Source organism: Hoplias malabaricus, chromosome 2 (assembly GCF_029633855.1).
Source record: "Hoplias malabaricus isolate fHopMal1 chromosome 2, fHopMal1.hap1, whole genome shotgun sequence".
Taxonomy (NCBI): Eukaryota; Metazoa; Chordata; class Actinopteri; order Characiformes; family Erythrinidae; genus Hoplias; species Hoplias malabaricus.
The window spans coordinates 64,337,333-64,353,940 of record NC_089801.1 but is presented as its reverse complement, the minus strand read 5'-3'; the positions used below and the strand labels follow the sequence as shown (position 1 = coordinate 64,353,940).

Genomic DNA, 16,608 nt, shown 5'->3' with positions numbered 1-16,608 from the left:
AACTGCCAATATATTTTGACTGACACATTAAAATATACACTTTAAAAATATATATTTATTTAGATTTTCTCATTAAATAAATTTCCCCTTTATGTTAAAAAGCCTTAAAATCCAGACAATATATTTTGACTGCCACCCTTAAAATTCCATTTAAAAATGCAGAATAAACTCACATAATCAAAATAATTTTATGTGTTTGAAAGGAGAAATTTAAAGTTTGAATTAAGTTTTTAGGTGAAAGTGTAAGGATTTTAGAATTAAGTTTAGCCAAAAAGGCCTATTCAGAAAGACACTCAAGTTACTGTGGATTACAGGTGCTGGTCATAAAATTAGAATATCATGAGTTGATTTATTTCAGTAATTCCATTCAAAAAGGGAAACTTGTATAATATACTTATTTATTACACAAAGACTGATATATTTCAAGTGATTATTTCTTTCAATTTGATTAATATAACTGACAACTAATAAAAACTCCAAATTCAGGGTTATAGGTTCTACGATTGTTCCAAGTCTTGTGGTTGTAGCTCAAACTGTAACTTGTGAAAATGTTTAAAGAAATGTGTGTAGAATAAACACTGAGAATAAGAAGAAAAAGAAGAACAGTAATGTGTGAGTTTCCTCTGAGTGCTCTGGTTTCCTTTCACAGGGGGAGGTAAATGTGTGAGTGCATGATGCCCTGTGATGGACCTGTCCAGTTTGTGTTTGCTGCCTTGACCCCATGTAAAGACTCTGCAATAAACTGTTTGGCTAAACCCTGTGGTGACCTGCTAAAAGCAGGATTTTAAGAACAAAACCACTGAGAACCACACAAAGCTTATGTATCAGTAGAAATGCAATTTTGGTGGGTTACATTTTCCACAAAGTGATGCAAGTGAAGTGTATTTTACAATTTCACTTTTCAACTGTATTTTCTATTCATGTTACAACGATTTTAGATTGGGACTGAGCAGTTACTTTAAAATCACACACACACACTGTTTTGATGTGATGTGTGAATGTCCATTCCCCACCAGCTGTTTTGAATGATGTTTCAACTTATTTGCATATCGAGTGTATTAAGCTGCTGCGGCAACTGATTAGATGATGTATAGAGATTTGTTTCTATGGTGATAGGTTGGCTGGAGACCAAAAATTATGGTAATAAACATCGGAACACAGCAGGTATGCTCGCGCGCACACACACAAACACACACACACAGACAGAATATATAAACCTATACAGTGCAAGGACACGTAAATAAATACATGACAGAAAATTAAATTTTTTCTAAATACCAACCTTCTGGCTAAAAATAAATAAATAAATAAATGTTTGTAATCAATCAAGTAGAGGAAAATATACGGAATCACTTAGTTCTGAGGAACATATAATGGAATCATAAAAAAAATAACACTGCACCATTTGTACTTTGTTGCATGACCTGTGGCTTTTATAACAGCTTGTATTCTCTCTGAGGCATGGACTTAACTAATGATAAACATTATACTTAATCGTTCCGGCTCCATCTGTCTCTTATTGCTGTTGCCAGATCAGGTTTGCTGGTGGGAACCTTGTCATTGACCATTTTCTTCAATTTCCACCAGAGATTTTCAACTAGATTGTGATCCAGAAAATTTGCAGGTCATACCATTTAGGTTCTTTGTTTTTCTTGAAAGAAACGTTTCCCAGCCTTTCCCTATGCCAAGATGCGTTATCATCCTGAAAAATGAAGTCATCACCAAACATTTTTTCAACTGATGAAATAAGAAAAATGTCCAAAACTTTAATGTAGATTTTGGCATTTATAGAATATGTAATGACTGCCATCTCCTCCATACTTTTGGAGGCCCATCTTATTAATGACTGTGGAAATCTACATGTTTTCTTTAGGCAGTCAGTCATCTTCATAAATTTCATAAATGGACTGGCACCAAACAAAAGCATCATCCCCTTTCACTTTCATCCAGTCACCCACCGCCTTTTTCCTTAGTCCACTGTGTCTTTGTTCTTTTCTATTTAGGTGGTAATGATGGCATTCATTTGGCTTTTTTGTGTGTAAATCTGATTTTTGTTAGGTGATTTCCTACAGTTCAGATTTTTGCTTTAGAAACTGCAAATTACAGAGTGATTCCATAATATTGTACTCAGAATTGAGTACTTCCATATTTCTATTCCTCTACTTTATCTAACAAAAACAATTGCGCTACAGCAAGTACATTTCTTTCTTTTTAACAGTTTTTTAAGCTAGAGGGAGAAGGTTTGAATTTTAAAACAAGATAGTTTTGTGGCCCTGTGAAGGACTGGCGTCCCCTCCAGGGTGTATTCCCACCTTGCGCCCAATGATTCCAGGTAGGCTCTGGACCCCCCGCGACCCTAAATTGGATAAGCGGTTACAGATAATGGATGGATGGATGGATAGTTTTGTGGCATGTCTCTGTGATTTATGTATTTCTACAAACATAAATAATGGAAAAAACATCCTATAAAAATGGTGATCCCATTACTTTTGCCAGGGGTTATATTTACTGCTTCAAACACCTCAAAACAGAATGATGAATATTAGTATGAAATGTCCATTCTCAAAGAAAGTAAACAGCAGTGGAAAAATTTGAGAATAACATGGTCTGAGTCAGAAATATTTTGGCTGATTTATTTAAAAAATTCACAAGTGAAAATATCTTATGCTTATAGAATTAATGAATAAATTGACCTACGGCACCATTCAGGGTTAAGGAAGCAACATCATTCAAAGCTGCAATGCCTCGTTAAGTTTATGACTATGAATGAATGCTCTTTAAGGTAACATTAGGTTTTAAGTCCATCACCAGTTGACACTCACAGCACTCACAGAACTGAGCAAAATAAAATACTCCCTCCTCATAGTTGGCACAATCAAGACAGCTTTCCATTCCATCTTAAGTGGCGCGGCAGGTACATGGCTTCTCCTGCACTATATGAGGTGGAACAGGACACTGGGGAGTTAAAAGCTGACTTCAGGCTGATGAGGCTTTGAGAAGTCAGTATTGTGTTGTGTGTAGTTCTGCGGGTGCTGTGATTGTACACAGGTGATAAATGAGTAGGATGGTATCTCTGTCTCATCCTGAGCACAGGTGATGACTCTTGAGCCATTTTTAGTCAAATTCTTGCTCTTTTCTCCCTCAGCTACAACACCTCTCAGTGTTCGATACATGTTCCTTGTGATTTATTGAATGAAATTGTTTTGATGAACTGTAAAAGACACAAAACACTGGTTTTATTAGAGCATCTCATAGAGATCCCAGTGAATAAAATCACTTCCTTGTCCTCCATCTGCAGTTCACACAGTGAAGTGACATCATCTGCAAACAACCTATTAACAGACCTGACCAATAACCTTCTGGGTGTTGTTTGTATTAATGCTAAGGTTTTCTGGTAAGGCTGAGATACTCAGTAAGGTATCATGGATTTCCCTGAAGATTTAACTGTGAAAGAAAGAGTCTCCACTGTTACTGTTACTGTGTTAAGAACTGTTTTATACCATTTTTATCTTTAAAATATAAATCATGCAAATGATCTAGTCTTTAACCTTTACCTAAAGTTATTGTATTAGGGCCAGGAATAAAATTCTATTGTAAAGTCTTTTAATAGTGTTTTGTGTCAGCAGGATTGTCACTAAGCTCAGGGAAAAGCTGAAATGACTGTGTTAATGAACTGTACTCTACAGACGCAACAAATACTGGGGAATCTTTTAGTAAATATATTTTCCACTTAATTTTACAAACATCTCACTGTCTTTGAAGAAACATCATTCATAATGATCAGGTTAAACATGTTCTCATTTACGTCTCAAAGAATAACACATTTTGATTTTGATTCAAACTCACGTTTTAGTTTTTCATATTCTTCTTGTAATTTCATATAATCTCCTTTAGCGCTTGTAAAAAGATTCTCCAGGAGTTCATACTGTTTTTTATATTCTGTAATCAGCTCATAGATATATTTATTTTTGTTATAATTGAACTCGTTTTGCAGCTCTGCCTGCTTCCTGGCTTCATTTTCAAATTTATTTTTCATTTCTTTCATTTCCTGGTTATGCTTCTTGATCATGTCCTGACGTTCCTTCTCTTCTCTCTCTTTTCTAACAGCGTATTCGCTCTCTCTTTCCTTAATCTCCCTCTCTAACTCCTCTCTAAGTTTCATTTCTCTTCGTCTTTCTTCTTCTCTTCTCTCATCATCCTCATGTTTTCTTTTCTCCCACTCTTCCTTCCTCATCTTTTCCTGTTTCTCATATTGCTCTTTCATCTGTTCTTCCATTAGTCGTTTCTGTTCTTCATACTCTCTATCTTTTAGCTCACTCTCTTTTCTCTGTGCTTCTCTACACTGTCGTTGTTCCTCCTCTCTACGACTTCTCTCTTTTTCCATTTTCTGGAAAAATTCCTCTCTCATTCGGTCTTGTTCTTCTTGTTTTGCTCTCAGCTCTTCTGTGTGCCTCTGTTTTCTAAGTCTGTCCTCTTCCTCTAGTGTTTTCACTTGTCTTTTCTTTTCTTCTTCCCATTCCCTCTGTTTTTGTTTGAGTTCCTCTTGTATCTCTTTCTTCTCATGTTCAGACTCTTTTATTGTTCTCTCCCAAATACGCCTTTCATACTCTTCCACTTGTCTCCTTTTGTCCTCTTCTAAATCTCTCTTTTTAAGCTCTTTGTCTTGTCTCTTTCTCAGTTCTTCCATGGTTCGGTTTTGTTGATTTCTGAGGTTTTCTTTTTCTTGTTTGTATCGCTCTTCTCTCTTTTTATCCTCTTCATCTCTGTCACTTTGCTGTTTTTCAAAATCAGCTCGCTGCCTCCTATTCTCTCTTTCCAACTCATTAATTCTGTTCTGCCATTTCTCCATTTGCATTTTTACTTCTTCTGACCTTCTCCTGTCGTCTAACTCCCGTTTGTTCTTCTCTAGTTCATCTTTCTCTTCAAACTCTTTTTTGAGATTTTCCATCTTTTCTGTGAATTTTCTCTGCATTTCTAGTTTTTCTTCACCAGCCTTTTCTTTTTCTTCCTGTAGTCTTTTCTGCATCTCCTCCATTTCTCTCCTGTATGTGGTGTTTAATTCCTCCTTTTCAGCTTCAATCTCTTGTTCTTTTTCTTTCAGAATCTGTTCTATTTTCTTTTTGATGGACATTTCTGCCTCTTGGAACATGCTGTTTGTGAAGTATTGACTTTTGTTTGAATTTATCATTGTTTCTATCAGTTTTAAAAGCTCAGAAACTTGGGTGCAGTCATTTTTGTCATTGTTATTAAACACTAGGTACCTATTTCCACAGTCTCTGAGCAGCTTCTTGACTTGTTCAGTGGTACATTCCTCTACGTACTGGTGTATTGTCTGATCTTCCAGGTCATCTCCTCTGGTGAACACTACTATGCTGAACATTGCAGCCTTTGGACCAAAGATCCTTTTTAGCAAATCTAAAGTGTCTAATTCTTCTTTGGTGATTCTTCCGACACTCAGTACAATGATGAAGGCGTGGGGCCCAGGTGCAGACAGTGAGACGCACTTCACTATTTCCTGTTGTATTTCTTCATTAGACAGCGTGGTGTCGAAGAGTCCTGGAGTGTCAACAATAGAAACTGACTTCCCCTGAACTTCACCAACTGCTTTTTTACAAATCTTAGTCACAGAATTCATACTGGCTTTAGATACAAATGCCTTTCTTCCCAGGATGGTGTTTCCTGTTGCACTCTTTCCATTTCCTGTCTTTCCAATCAACACTATTCTTAAGCAGCTAGAATCCTGTGGATCTTCTTCACCTGAAATTAGAATACATTTTAGGCTGGTTGTACCTGTGACAGAATAAGGGTTGCTCTTGCCCTTGCTCTTTTCTCTCTCTTTCTCTTATTTTTTTTATTGTTAATGTTCATTTAATAAATTGGTGTATTCATTGGAAATCCTAATCTCACTGTCTTTTTGGTACGGATCAAACCTATGTGTCTAAATTATTAAAATTCTCTGGGTGCAATTCCAAGGGTGGCATAGTTGGCTACAGTGCTTAATGTTGCACGTCATCATAAATTATTAATGTAAAATTTAAATCACTTCTATCGGCCACATATCCATTTCTAAACTTTTGATTTAATCTGCCATGGTCAAACCCTCATCTATAGTTAGGGACTTTGTTGTACTCTTAGACTCCTTAAAACCTCACATCAAGATACTGGTTATAAATGCCTTCTTCCACCTCTGAAACATTGCTAGACTTGCTAGGCTCATGTTAACCAGATATTATGCTGAAATTCTTGTTCATTATTTTATGTCTTGATTATTGTGGATTAAATAAAAGAAACGCTCACTAATACATCCACTCACCCAAAACCCTGCTGCTAGAATTCTCTTACATTCTAGAAAATCTGCCCACATCACTCTTGTTCTATATTAGTTACCCTGGTCACTTCTCTCACCACGCATTCAGTTTAATCTGCTCCTTTTCACATATAAATCACTGCATGGTCTAGCAACTTCTTACTTATCAGAAATTTATTTTGTGATCTTGTAGCTATGGTCTTGAAACCCAAACAATACTTGATCTGATCAACATGGACTAGTGGTAAATCAAAATGGTACAGTTTGAGGATCAGTTGGCCGAAGCGGTGTGGTGTAATATTTCTGTACTTAGTTAGTGTGTAAGTGTAAACAAATGAAACCCTTCTTTATTTTTTTCCGGAATTCTCCTGTTGTGATTACAGAGAGAGAAAGAGAAAGCCTCTTTTCAAATAATCAGCAGACCATTCGAGTACAAGTCCAGCTGAAATTCAGTTTCTTAACAGTCTCCAAAACAATATTTAATGACTGAGCCACCCAAATTATAATAAAATAGCACGTGTAATCTACTAATGCTTAATCGACTATTTTTAACTTTTGTAGATGCTGTACACAGTATATTCATGTTCAGGCAAAAAAATGAAAGAGCATGCATTTGTCACGTCCTGTGTTATTTTTTTTTTCACATAAGACGTGACAATAAAATTTATTAATCACTCTTTTTCAATATTTCCTCTCTTTAGATTTTTCTCTGGTCTGACCAAATGGTGTATTAATGTATCATTCAGAAAACTTACTCACGGAATCAAAACCATTACTTCTCTAACCCATTTGACGATTAAAATGCATGTGAGACATTTTCTGACAAATCAAAGAACTTACCTTCTGACAGGATCTTCTCCTTTAGTTCCTGGATTGTCTTCTCCTTTTTGAGCAGCTCTTCTTTATACTCATCTTCAACTTCATGTCTGACTTGTTTCTCTAGAGCTTTCACAAACATTTTTAAAGAATACGGCTGTGATTCTATCTCATTTATAATTTGGTCCAGCAGTTCTTCATTCGCCTGCTCTAGAGGTTTCCCTGTCTTTGTTTCCACTAAAATATGTCTGTGATCACAAATTTCTAATAGTTTCTTTGTGTCTGTGTTGTGTTCTATAAACTCTGACAGGGAGCTACTAATATCTTGCTGAATTGTAAAAATAATTATTAAATGATCCTTGACTTTGGAGCAGAAGGTTTTCTGTATCATCTCTATTTCTCTTTTAACTTCATCAGAAAGAGGCCCAGTTAGAACAGCGAAGAGGAAAGCATGGACTCCTGGATCACAGAGAGAGAAACAGTGAAGAGCCTCGTTCATCAATTCCCCTTCTAAGAGATGGGTGTTGTAGAGAGATGGCATCTCCACAAGAGTGACTGAGCGTCCAGACACTTTTCTGTCTCTCCTCACACACTTTGAGTTGGGCTCTGGACAGCGCTGGCTCTGCCCCAGTATTAGATCTGATACGGAAGACTTCAGCTCATCATCACTGCCACACAACACCAAGTTCAACCTCTGAGACACTGAAAGAGAAACAACAATAATAATAAATTGCAGTAAGTTACATGTGAAATGCCTTTCACAAGCCCAAGGATGCTTTACAACTGAACAATAAAGAAAATCAGAAAGAGAGAATGTCTACTGAGAAAAGATAGGATTTAAGCAATGATTTGAAGATGGAAAGAGAGGAGAAAATGCGGATGGAAGAGGGTAAGGAGTTCCAAATTGTAGGGGCAGCAACGCTGCAAGACCTGCTACCCAGAGAAAACAAGCCTGTGCCTAGGAATTGTCAGAAGACCAGAGTTTGTGCAGAGGCATATAGGGACGTAGAAGAGAGGACAGACAGGTAGAGGTAAAGTCATGTAAAGTCTCAAATGTCAAACAGAAGGATTTTATATTTAATGCGTTTTGTAACCGGAGGCCAGTGCAGGATGTGGGAGATATGGGCAGATTTCTTACTGTGTGCTAAACTAAAATCTGTGACTGGACATGTCCATTTGTGCTTTATTTCACACTATTTTCCTGCCCCATATCTCTCTGCTCACTGCATACGAGCGTGCGCATGACTTAGCTGTATGTGGCTTTGATTGGGATGCTCACATACCCTGACTCTAGACACAGTGCACATAAATTTCCATAAAGTTGAACTCCAATGAACATTTTCAGTTTGACAAGGGTGCTCACGCCACACCAAAACACGTCTTGCACAGTGTGCAGCAGCTTTCTCTATTGAAATTAATAGGATGCAGATGCACCATGAGTCAGGTTTAGGAGCAGGGCTTTTTACAAAAACAGTACAAAATAATAATGAACTATATGTAATCAAAATTACATTTATTTAAAGTGTATATGCAGTTCTACCCCACTAGCCATTTTTCTGCCTTTGCAGAAAGCTAATTAATATTTTATAAAATTTGTGTCTTGAAATTTATGTGACACCTCAAGTGTTGTACAAATGTTTGTGTCATACAGAAGTGTACGCAGAGATCTATGCACATGTACTATAACTGTTGTTTTGACGGGATATTTCTTCTATTTATTTTACTTCCCTAAAAGTGAGTTTGGAGGGTAGGTGTAGCATTGCCCCCACCACTCAGGCAGGCGATAACACTCTTAACTGGCCTGATGTTGGTGCAATAAAGCAACCTTTGACATTTTGGCACATATCTCATGGAAATATTGCTATGAAAACTAAACCATTGAGTAACACCAGTGTGTCGTGGAAACCTGAGCCTGGCGTTGTGTGAGACTGTGGACTGCAGGACATTAGTCCTCCACCCTACAGCCCAGACTCAGCCAGGGGGATTTTTTACCTGCTCCAGAATCTGAAGAAGGATCTCAGAGGGAAGAGATTTTCTGATTAGAGCCATACATTATAATTTATAAGGCAAAGAAAAAATGTATGTTGTTGTTTTTTTCAGGATGTTGAAAAGCGAATTACAAGAACAAATTTTACATAAATTAAAAAAATCACATAGAAAAATAGATATCAGATGAATTTCATATTGTTTCATATCTGTACCTAGATCTTTAAACAACCCTTGTACAACTGGATCATTTGCAGATGCAGCCAATATTATTCATTCATTATCTGTAACCGCTTATCCAGTTCAGGGTCCCGGTGGGTCCAGAGCCTACCTGGAATCATTGGGCGGAAGGCAGAAATACACCCTGGAGGAGGGCCAGTCCCTCACAGGCCAACACACACATTCACTCACACCTATGGACACATTTGAGTTGCCAATCCACCTACCAACGTGTGTTTTTAGACTGTGGGAGGAAACCGGAGCACCTGGAGGAAACCCATGCGGACACGGAGAACACACCAAACTCCTCACAGACAGTCACCCACAACCTCCAGGTCCCTGGAGCTGTGTGACTGCGACACTACCTGCTGCACCACCTTGCCGCCCAGTACTATTTAATTTATTTTTTCTTTATAAAGTCATTTTACCTTACATTTAGATATAGGTACATTTGAGTAACAAGTTTGTTCTTACCTTTCTACTTCCAAATTCAACTGAGGCCCCTAAATGTTTGTATATAATTGTATATTCTCTGGTGAGTTAGAATTTAGAAATTTAGTACAATTTAAAATATTACTCACCCTCACCCTCAGATTATTTTTACCACAAGGAATGATTTTCTGGAAAATACACTCAAATCCTCATCTTACATTAGAAATATTAAAGTCAGTAACTAAACCCATCTTAAGAGACTGATAATCAAACACAGTTACTGATAATGGACATTCTGATATTCCGTTGATTATAACGATTTTCGTAAGTATGGAAATAAAATATTTACATTTATCCTTGAGTTTTGGACTTTTGAGTTCAGACTTTTTCTGTGCTGTTGACTCTTCGTGGTGTTGTACTTCAGTTGGAGCCAACACAAATTTCTCCATCTTAAGATAATCCCCTCTGTTCTCTTCCAAAATCTTCTCCATGTTCATCAGAAGAGTGGAATGACTGCATCCACTGTTAAAGTCAAACTGGAATCTGCCGCGTTCTGCAATAACTTCTTTAGAAACACTTTTTTGCACTGTGGTGACCCACCAAGCTCTCTGTGGAATTTGTGTTTTCATCACTATGGTGTATTTTTGTGGGTCCTCAGATAAAGAACGAAAAATGAAATCCAGCCTTTTATCGTCTACATCTGTGAAGTCTTCTGGCTGTATGACCAGCACTATAACATGAGGTCCAGGATCACACAGAAACATGCACTCTCTCATTCGCCCAATCAGTTCATTCACAGACAGTGGATTATGAAATAAATGAGATGCAATGATGAGGTCGATGTATTTTCTTTCCACTATTTCTCTGGCTTTCTGACAATACTGTTGTGGCCAAATGACATCAGTATCAAACACGTTTTTTCCCAGGATGAAATTTCCCACTCTTCTGTTCTCCTGGTAATTCTTCCCCAGCAGCATAATCCTCACTGTGTAATGAAAAGGGAATATATATTAATGTATTACTATTATGTTTAAGTACATCTTAAAGTGTTGTTTGTGTAATTATATAATTGTAATTCAAAAGCATTATTTTAAACATAAACCGTTGTCTAAATTACTATTAATAAGAAACTTTGAGTTCCAATGAATAAAAAGTCAAAATTTTTATCTACTGAATTGTGTATTGTTTTATGCAGCATTTTAGCTTTCAGCACGTCCACTAACCTGGAGAGACCCTGCTCTGTTATTTATGTTTATAGTACATTCAGAATCAAAAATAAACACTTATAGGATTTGGTTCTGAACAACAGAGAGTCTTCACTTAAAACAAGGAAAGCCATACAGAATTTATTCCAGAAAATGTGGATGCTGTGTAACTTACTAGTAGGAGGAAGACTGTCTACACTCCTCCTCCTCCGGGGGCTTGAAGGATCTGTGACAAAAGAATAGAATAGAATTGAAAGCAACGAAATGCAGTTTCGTTGAAGAGACTACACATTATTTTCTGCACATTCATTATTATGTTGTAGAATAAAGCGCAACAAACATTACAACAAACACCACTAACACATTTACTAATAACAATTACATTTTTACTAGCAAGAATTGTATTTTCATGTGTAAATTTAATTCTTAATATCAAGGATTTAATTTAGACATGTGAAAATTAAATTATTACTAGTAAACAAAAGATTTTACCAACAAGAACTCAATTTCCACTAGTGAACATTGAATTTCTGATATCAAGGGTTTATTTTTTAATAGTAAAAATTTCATTTTTGTTATCAAATATGAAATTATTTCTAGTACAATTAAACGTATTACATTTTATTAATTAAATTTTTGAAATCAACAATTAATTGTTACTACACAGCAAATTCACCACTGTTAAATCAACACTACTAGTGTTAAATTAACACTGTTAGTGTAATAATTTAACACTAATAGTGTTGATTTAACACTGGAGAATTTGCTGTGTAGTGGGAATTGGAATTTTGAAATCAATAGTCTAATTAATGTAAAGTAAAAATTAACTTTATTAAATTAACTATTTAATTACTAGTGATATCTCTAACTGTCATTCTGACTAGTCAATGTGTGATTAGAGGAATGTATCTGGGATGTAAATACGGTGAGACGAATTAATGTTAAATCGGTTTGCCATTTGTGATAGACTGGGCCTTGTCCAAGGTGTGTTCCTGCCTTACACCCAAAGAGTCTATAAACCGACCGCTATTGCGTACTGGAGCTGTCACTCCAAAGTCAGCAACCAATTGGAGTTAAGACCTAAATCCCGCCTACCACACAAGCGCAGGGAGCGAAGTAACGGTTATGATTAGGTTAATAAAAAGTCACGCTTTTGAGCCATTTTGTCCGCTTCAAACTCTTCGTTTCTTTAGTTTGATACATGAAAATTTACGTTCATTACGTTTGACCAACATCTAATTCAAAAACAGATTATAATTTGTATGTTTCACCGCAGACCTCTGCAGGGAGAACAGTTTCATATCAGTTTACCACACACTAAGATTAGGACCTGTTTTATCTAACTCTGTACAGACTACTGTGACACATTTAAGCTCAAAATGCCTGTTTTAATTTGGTTTTACAGTGTGTGCTTACCGTAACCCGACGCCATTTCACCTTCATCGAAGAGCTGAAATCAAAATAGAAACCTTCTCTCTGAAAAAATAGTCCCCCTACAGTCACACATTAAAAGAGGAGGGGCTAGTACTCGCCTGCTCTCTTACTCTAACTGCCGGAGGCCAGCAAGTGGGTGATCTGTGTTTTGTGGGAAGGCGAATGTAGGAAAAGCAGCCTTTGTGATTTGAAAAAAGGGCATAGTTTCTCTCCAACAGAACTAGGTACCCTCTACTAGATATATAGTTTAAAATATTAGGTTTCAGTGAAAACGAAATAATGCGGCACGGTGGCGCAGCAGGTAGTGTCGCGGTCACGCAGCTCCAGGGACCTGGAGGTTGTGAGTTTGATTCCCGCCCCGGGCGACTGTTGGTGTGGTGTCCGCGTGGGTTTCCTCCCACAGTCCAAAAACACAAGTTGGTAGGTGAATTGGCGACTCGAAAGTGTCCGTGTCTGTGTTGCCCTGTGAAGAACTGGCGCTCCCTCCAGAGTGTATTCCCGCCTTGCGCCCAATGATTCCAGGCTCTGGACCCTCTGCGACCCTCTGCGATGAATGAAGAATGAAAACGAAATACGTAGCACTCCTGATAGTTTAATTATATATTTTTGGTAATTTGATTATGGGGTGAACTGCAAACTTATGAAATCCATTAAGTCTCTCATGTCTACAATCATTATTTTAATTTGATTACAGAATTATAGGACTGTATTGTTTGTTTTGTACTCAGCACAGTATTGGATTATAATCCGTTTAAATGTGTAAACCCTTAAGTAACACTATAGAAATGGTCCACTATTTAAATAAATATTTAAAGCAGCTCCTTTCCATTAATGGACATGTCCACGGACATTTATCATGTCAATGGACATATATATGTTGTCGATATATATATATATATATATATCAATGGCGGATGCTGGTCTTTCAAGGAGGGGAAGCTCAATTTCGGCCTACATCATAAAATGTGTCGTTTTATTTATACGTAAATTCTACCCTCCGTTCCTTTTCAAGAAAATGATCTGTGACCCTGTCGTACCAACAAGGCGTCTTTTCCAGGGACTTGACTAGTGTCCTCTCAATGGCCAGCAGAGCTAGGCTGCTTAAACGGCCTTGGCCCATGTGAAGTGTGTCCGCCTGTGAGTGCTTTGTGACGGTGGAGGGGCTCAGCAGCACCCGCTAGAAACTGCGATAGAAGTCAGAAAGAGTGATAGAAGTCAGTCTCCAAACACAAGCAGCTACAAAAAACCCACCAGAAATAGAAGCTCGATTTGTCGCTAGTGGTTTTTAACAAAGAAAATGCCGCTAAGAGGTTTAAGAAAGTCTGGTTCAACTCAGAACAGAATGAAAATGTAATGCTTCCACGGATCTTTACACCAAAGGATCGCTGATTCGCTCATTTCGCTGTCAATCAAAAAGGGATTCAGCCTCAGACAGATCATCCAATCATCATGCAGAAGCTGAGCGTCTGGGCCAGCCAAGGCCAGCCCACTGCCCCATAGACCCCCAGAGACGCTGAGCGTCCAATGGGCGGGACAAAGCCCAGCATTTATCCAATGACTCGTCTCGTTTCGCTGCATCTTCATAGTTTTCCGTTGTTGAACCAGTGGAGCTGGAGGTCTGAGGTGAAAATGTCACGCGCTCACGTCCAAATTTAAAGATGAGGGCAGCTTACGGAGAGCAATTATATAAAAATAATTTCAGCGGTATACTGTACACGGTCATAAAGGTGAGAAAAATTTACATTTATTTGCAACTTGTGAAGTGTTCTCGGTGTAGAAGCTTTAATGATCAACTTAAGTCTCGTTTTTTGATAGAAATACGGTGCTGTTCACTTGTTTTAAAGCGCTTTAATTCTCTAATACTATTTAGCAAAGGTGTGCATCTTAGCAAGCTTAGTCAAGCCAGCCTCCACTTGGAAAAGCTTGGTCAAGCCAGCCCCCACTTAGATTTGGTGGAACGTCGTATTCTGAACATTACGGTAATAGCGTGCAGAGGAACAAATTTCTAAATAAAAGCCAAAAGTCAATGACAGGAAATGTATGTAATGATAATTTTCTAAACAAATAATAAATGGATAAACAACAAATATTTGCTATTTTGTGGAAATGATGAAGATTTTAGGACATGACTCTCAAGTCACTCTGATGTGCCATTTAAAAAAAAGGCCCTTTGTGTAGTCCTATGTCTGTAAATTTATTTCCAAATTTAAATAATTATTAAAAAGAAACCTTTAGTTTGCACAGAACAATTTCACTTCATAATCATAGTACAACACCTGATTATGTCACTCAATTAATATAAAGTCATTCTGATGTGTCATTTCAAAATAAAGGCCCTTTGAATTGTCCCATTTCTGTAAATTTAATTTCAAATGTAAATAATTATTAAAAAGAAACCTTTAGTTTGCACAGAACAATTTCACTTCATAATCATAGTACCACACCTGATTATGTCACTCACTAAATATGAAATCATTCTGATTTATCATTCCAAAATAAAGGCCCTTTGAATTGTCCCATGTCTGTAAAATTAATTTCAAATTTAAATACGTACTAATAGGAAACCTTTAGTTTGCACAGAACAATTTCACTTCATAATCATAGTACCACACCTGATTATGTCACTCACTGAATATGAAGTCATTCTGATGTGTCATTTCAAAATAAAAGCTCTTTGAATTGTCCCATTTCTGTAAATTTAATTCCAAAATTTAGATCATTATTAAAAAGAAACCTTTAGATTGCACAGAACAATTTCACTTCATAGTCATAGTACAACACCTGATTATGTCACTCATGTAATATGAAGTCATTCTGATGTGTCATTTCAAAATAAAAGCCCATTGAATTGTCCCATTTCTGTAAATTTATTTCCAAATTTAAATAATTATTAAAAGGAAACCTTTAGTTTGCACAGAACAATTTCACTTCATAATCATAGTACCACACCTGATTATGTCACTCACTGAATATGAAGTCATTCTGATGTGTCATTTCAAAATAAAAGCTCTTTGAATTGTCCCATTTCTGTAAATTTAATTCCAAAATTTAGATCATTATTAAAAAGAAACCTTTAGATTGCACAGAACAATTTCACTTCATAGTCATAGTACAACACCTGATTATGTCACTCATGTAATATGAAGTCATTCTGATGTGTCATTTCAAAATAAAAGCCCTTTGAATTGTCCCATTTCTGTAAATTTATTTCCAAATTTAAATAATTATTAAAAGGAAACCTTTAGTTTGCACAGAACAATTTCACTTCATAATCATAGTACCACACCTGATTATGTCACTCATGTAATATGAAGTCATTCTGATGTGTCATTTCAAAATAAAGGCCCTTTGAATTGTCCCATTTCTGTAAATTTAATTTCAAATTTAAATAATTATTAAAAAGAAACCTTTAGTTTGCACAGAACAATTTCACTTCATAATCATAGTACCACACCTGATTATGTCACTCACTTCATATGAAGTCATTCTGATGTGTCATGTCAGAATAAAAGCTCTTTGAATTGTCCCATTTCTGTAAATTTAATTCAAAAATTTAGATCATTATTAAAAAGAAACCTTTAGTTTGCACAGAACAATTTCACTTCATAATCATAGTACCACACCTGATTATGTCACTCACTTCATATGAAGTCATTCTGATGTGTAATTTCAAAATAAAAGCTCTTTGAATTGTCCCATTTCTGTAAATTTAATTCAAAAATTTAGATCGTTATTAAAAAGAAACCTTTAGTTTGCACAGACCAATTTCACTTCATAATCATAGTACCACACCTGATTATGTCCCTCACTTCATATGAAGTCATTCTGATGTGTCATTTCAAAATAAAAGCTCTTTGAATTGTCCCATTTCTGTAAATTTAATTCAAAAATTTAGATCATTATTAAAAAGAAACCTTTAGTTTGCACAGAACAATTTCACTTCATAATCATAGTACCACACCTGATTATGTCACTCATTAAATATCAAGTCATTCTGATATGTCATTTCAAAATAAAGGCCCTTTGAATTGTCCCATTTCTGTAAATTTAATTTCAAATTTACATAATTATTAAAAGGAAACCTTTAGTTTGCACAGATTAATTTCACTTCATAATCATAGTACCACACCTGATTATGTCACTCACTGAATATGAAGTGTTTCTGGTGTGCCATTTTAAAAAAGAACTATTGTAAATGATCACATTTCA

General features: G+C 36.3%; 1 protein-coding gene across 1 annotated transcript; it reads right to left on the bottom strand.

Moving 5' to 3' along the window:
- Positions 1 to 3,808: 3,808 nt before the first annotated feature.
- LOC136677871 (GTPase IMAP family member 8-like) lies at positions 3,809 to 12,428 on the bottom strand. The gene is made up of 5 exons (XM_066655566.1): positions 12,382 to 12,428; positions 11,141 to 11,191; positions 10,110 to 10,745; positions 7,148 to 7,825; positions 3,809 to 5,757 (listed from the first exon to the last, which is right to left on the bottom strand). The coding sequence occupies exons 1-5, from the start codon at positions 12,395 to 12,397 to the stop codon at positions 3,809 to 3,811; spliced, it is 3,330 nt and encodes a 1,109-aa protein (XP_066511663.1). The 5' UTR covers positions 12,398 to 12,428.
- Between the last annotated feature and the right edge of the window lie 4,180 nt (positions 12,429 to 16,608).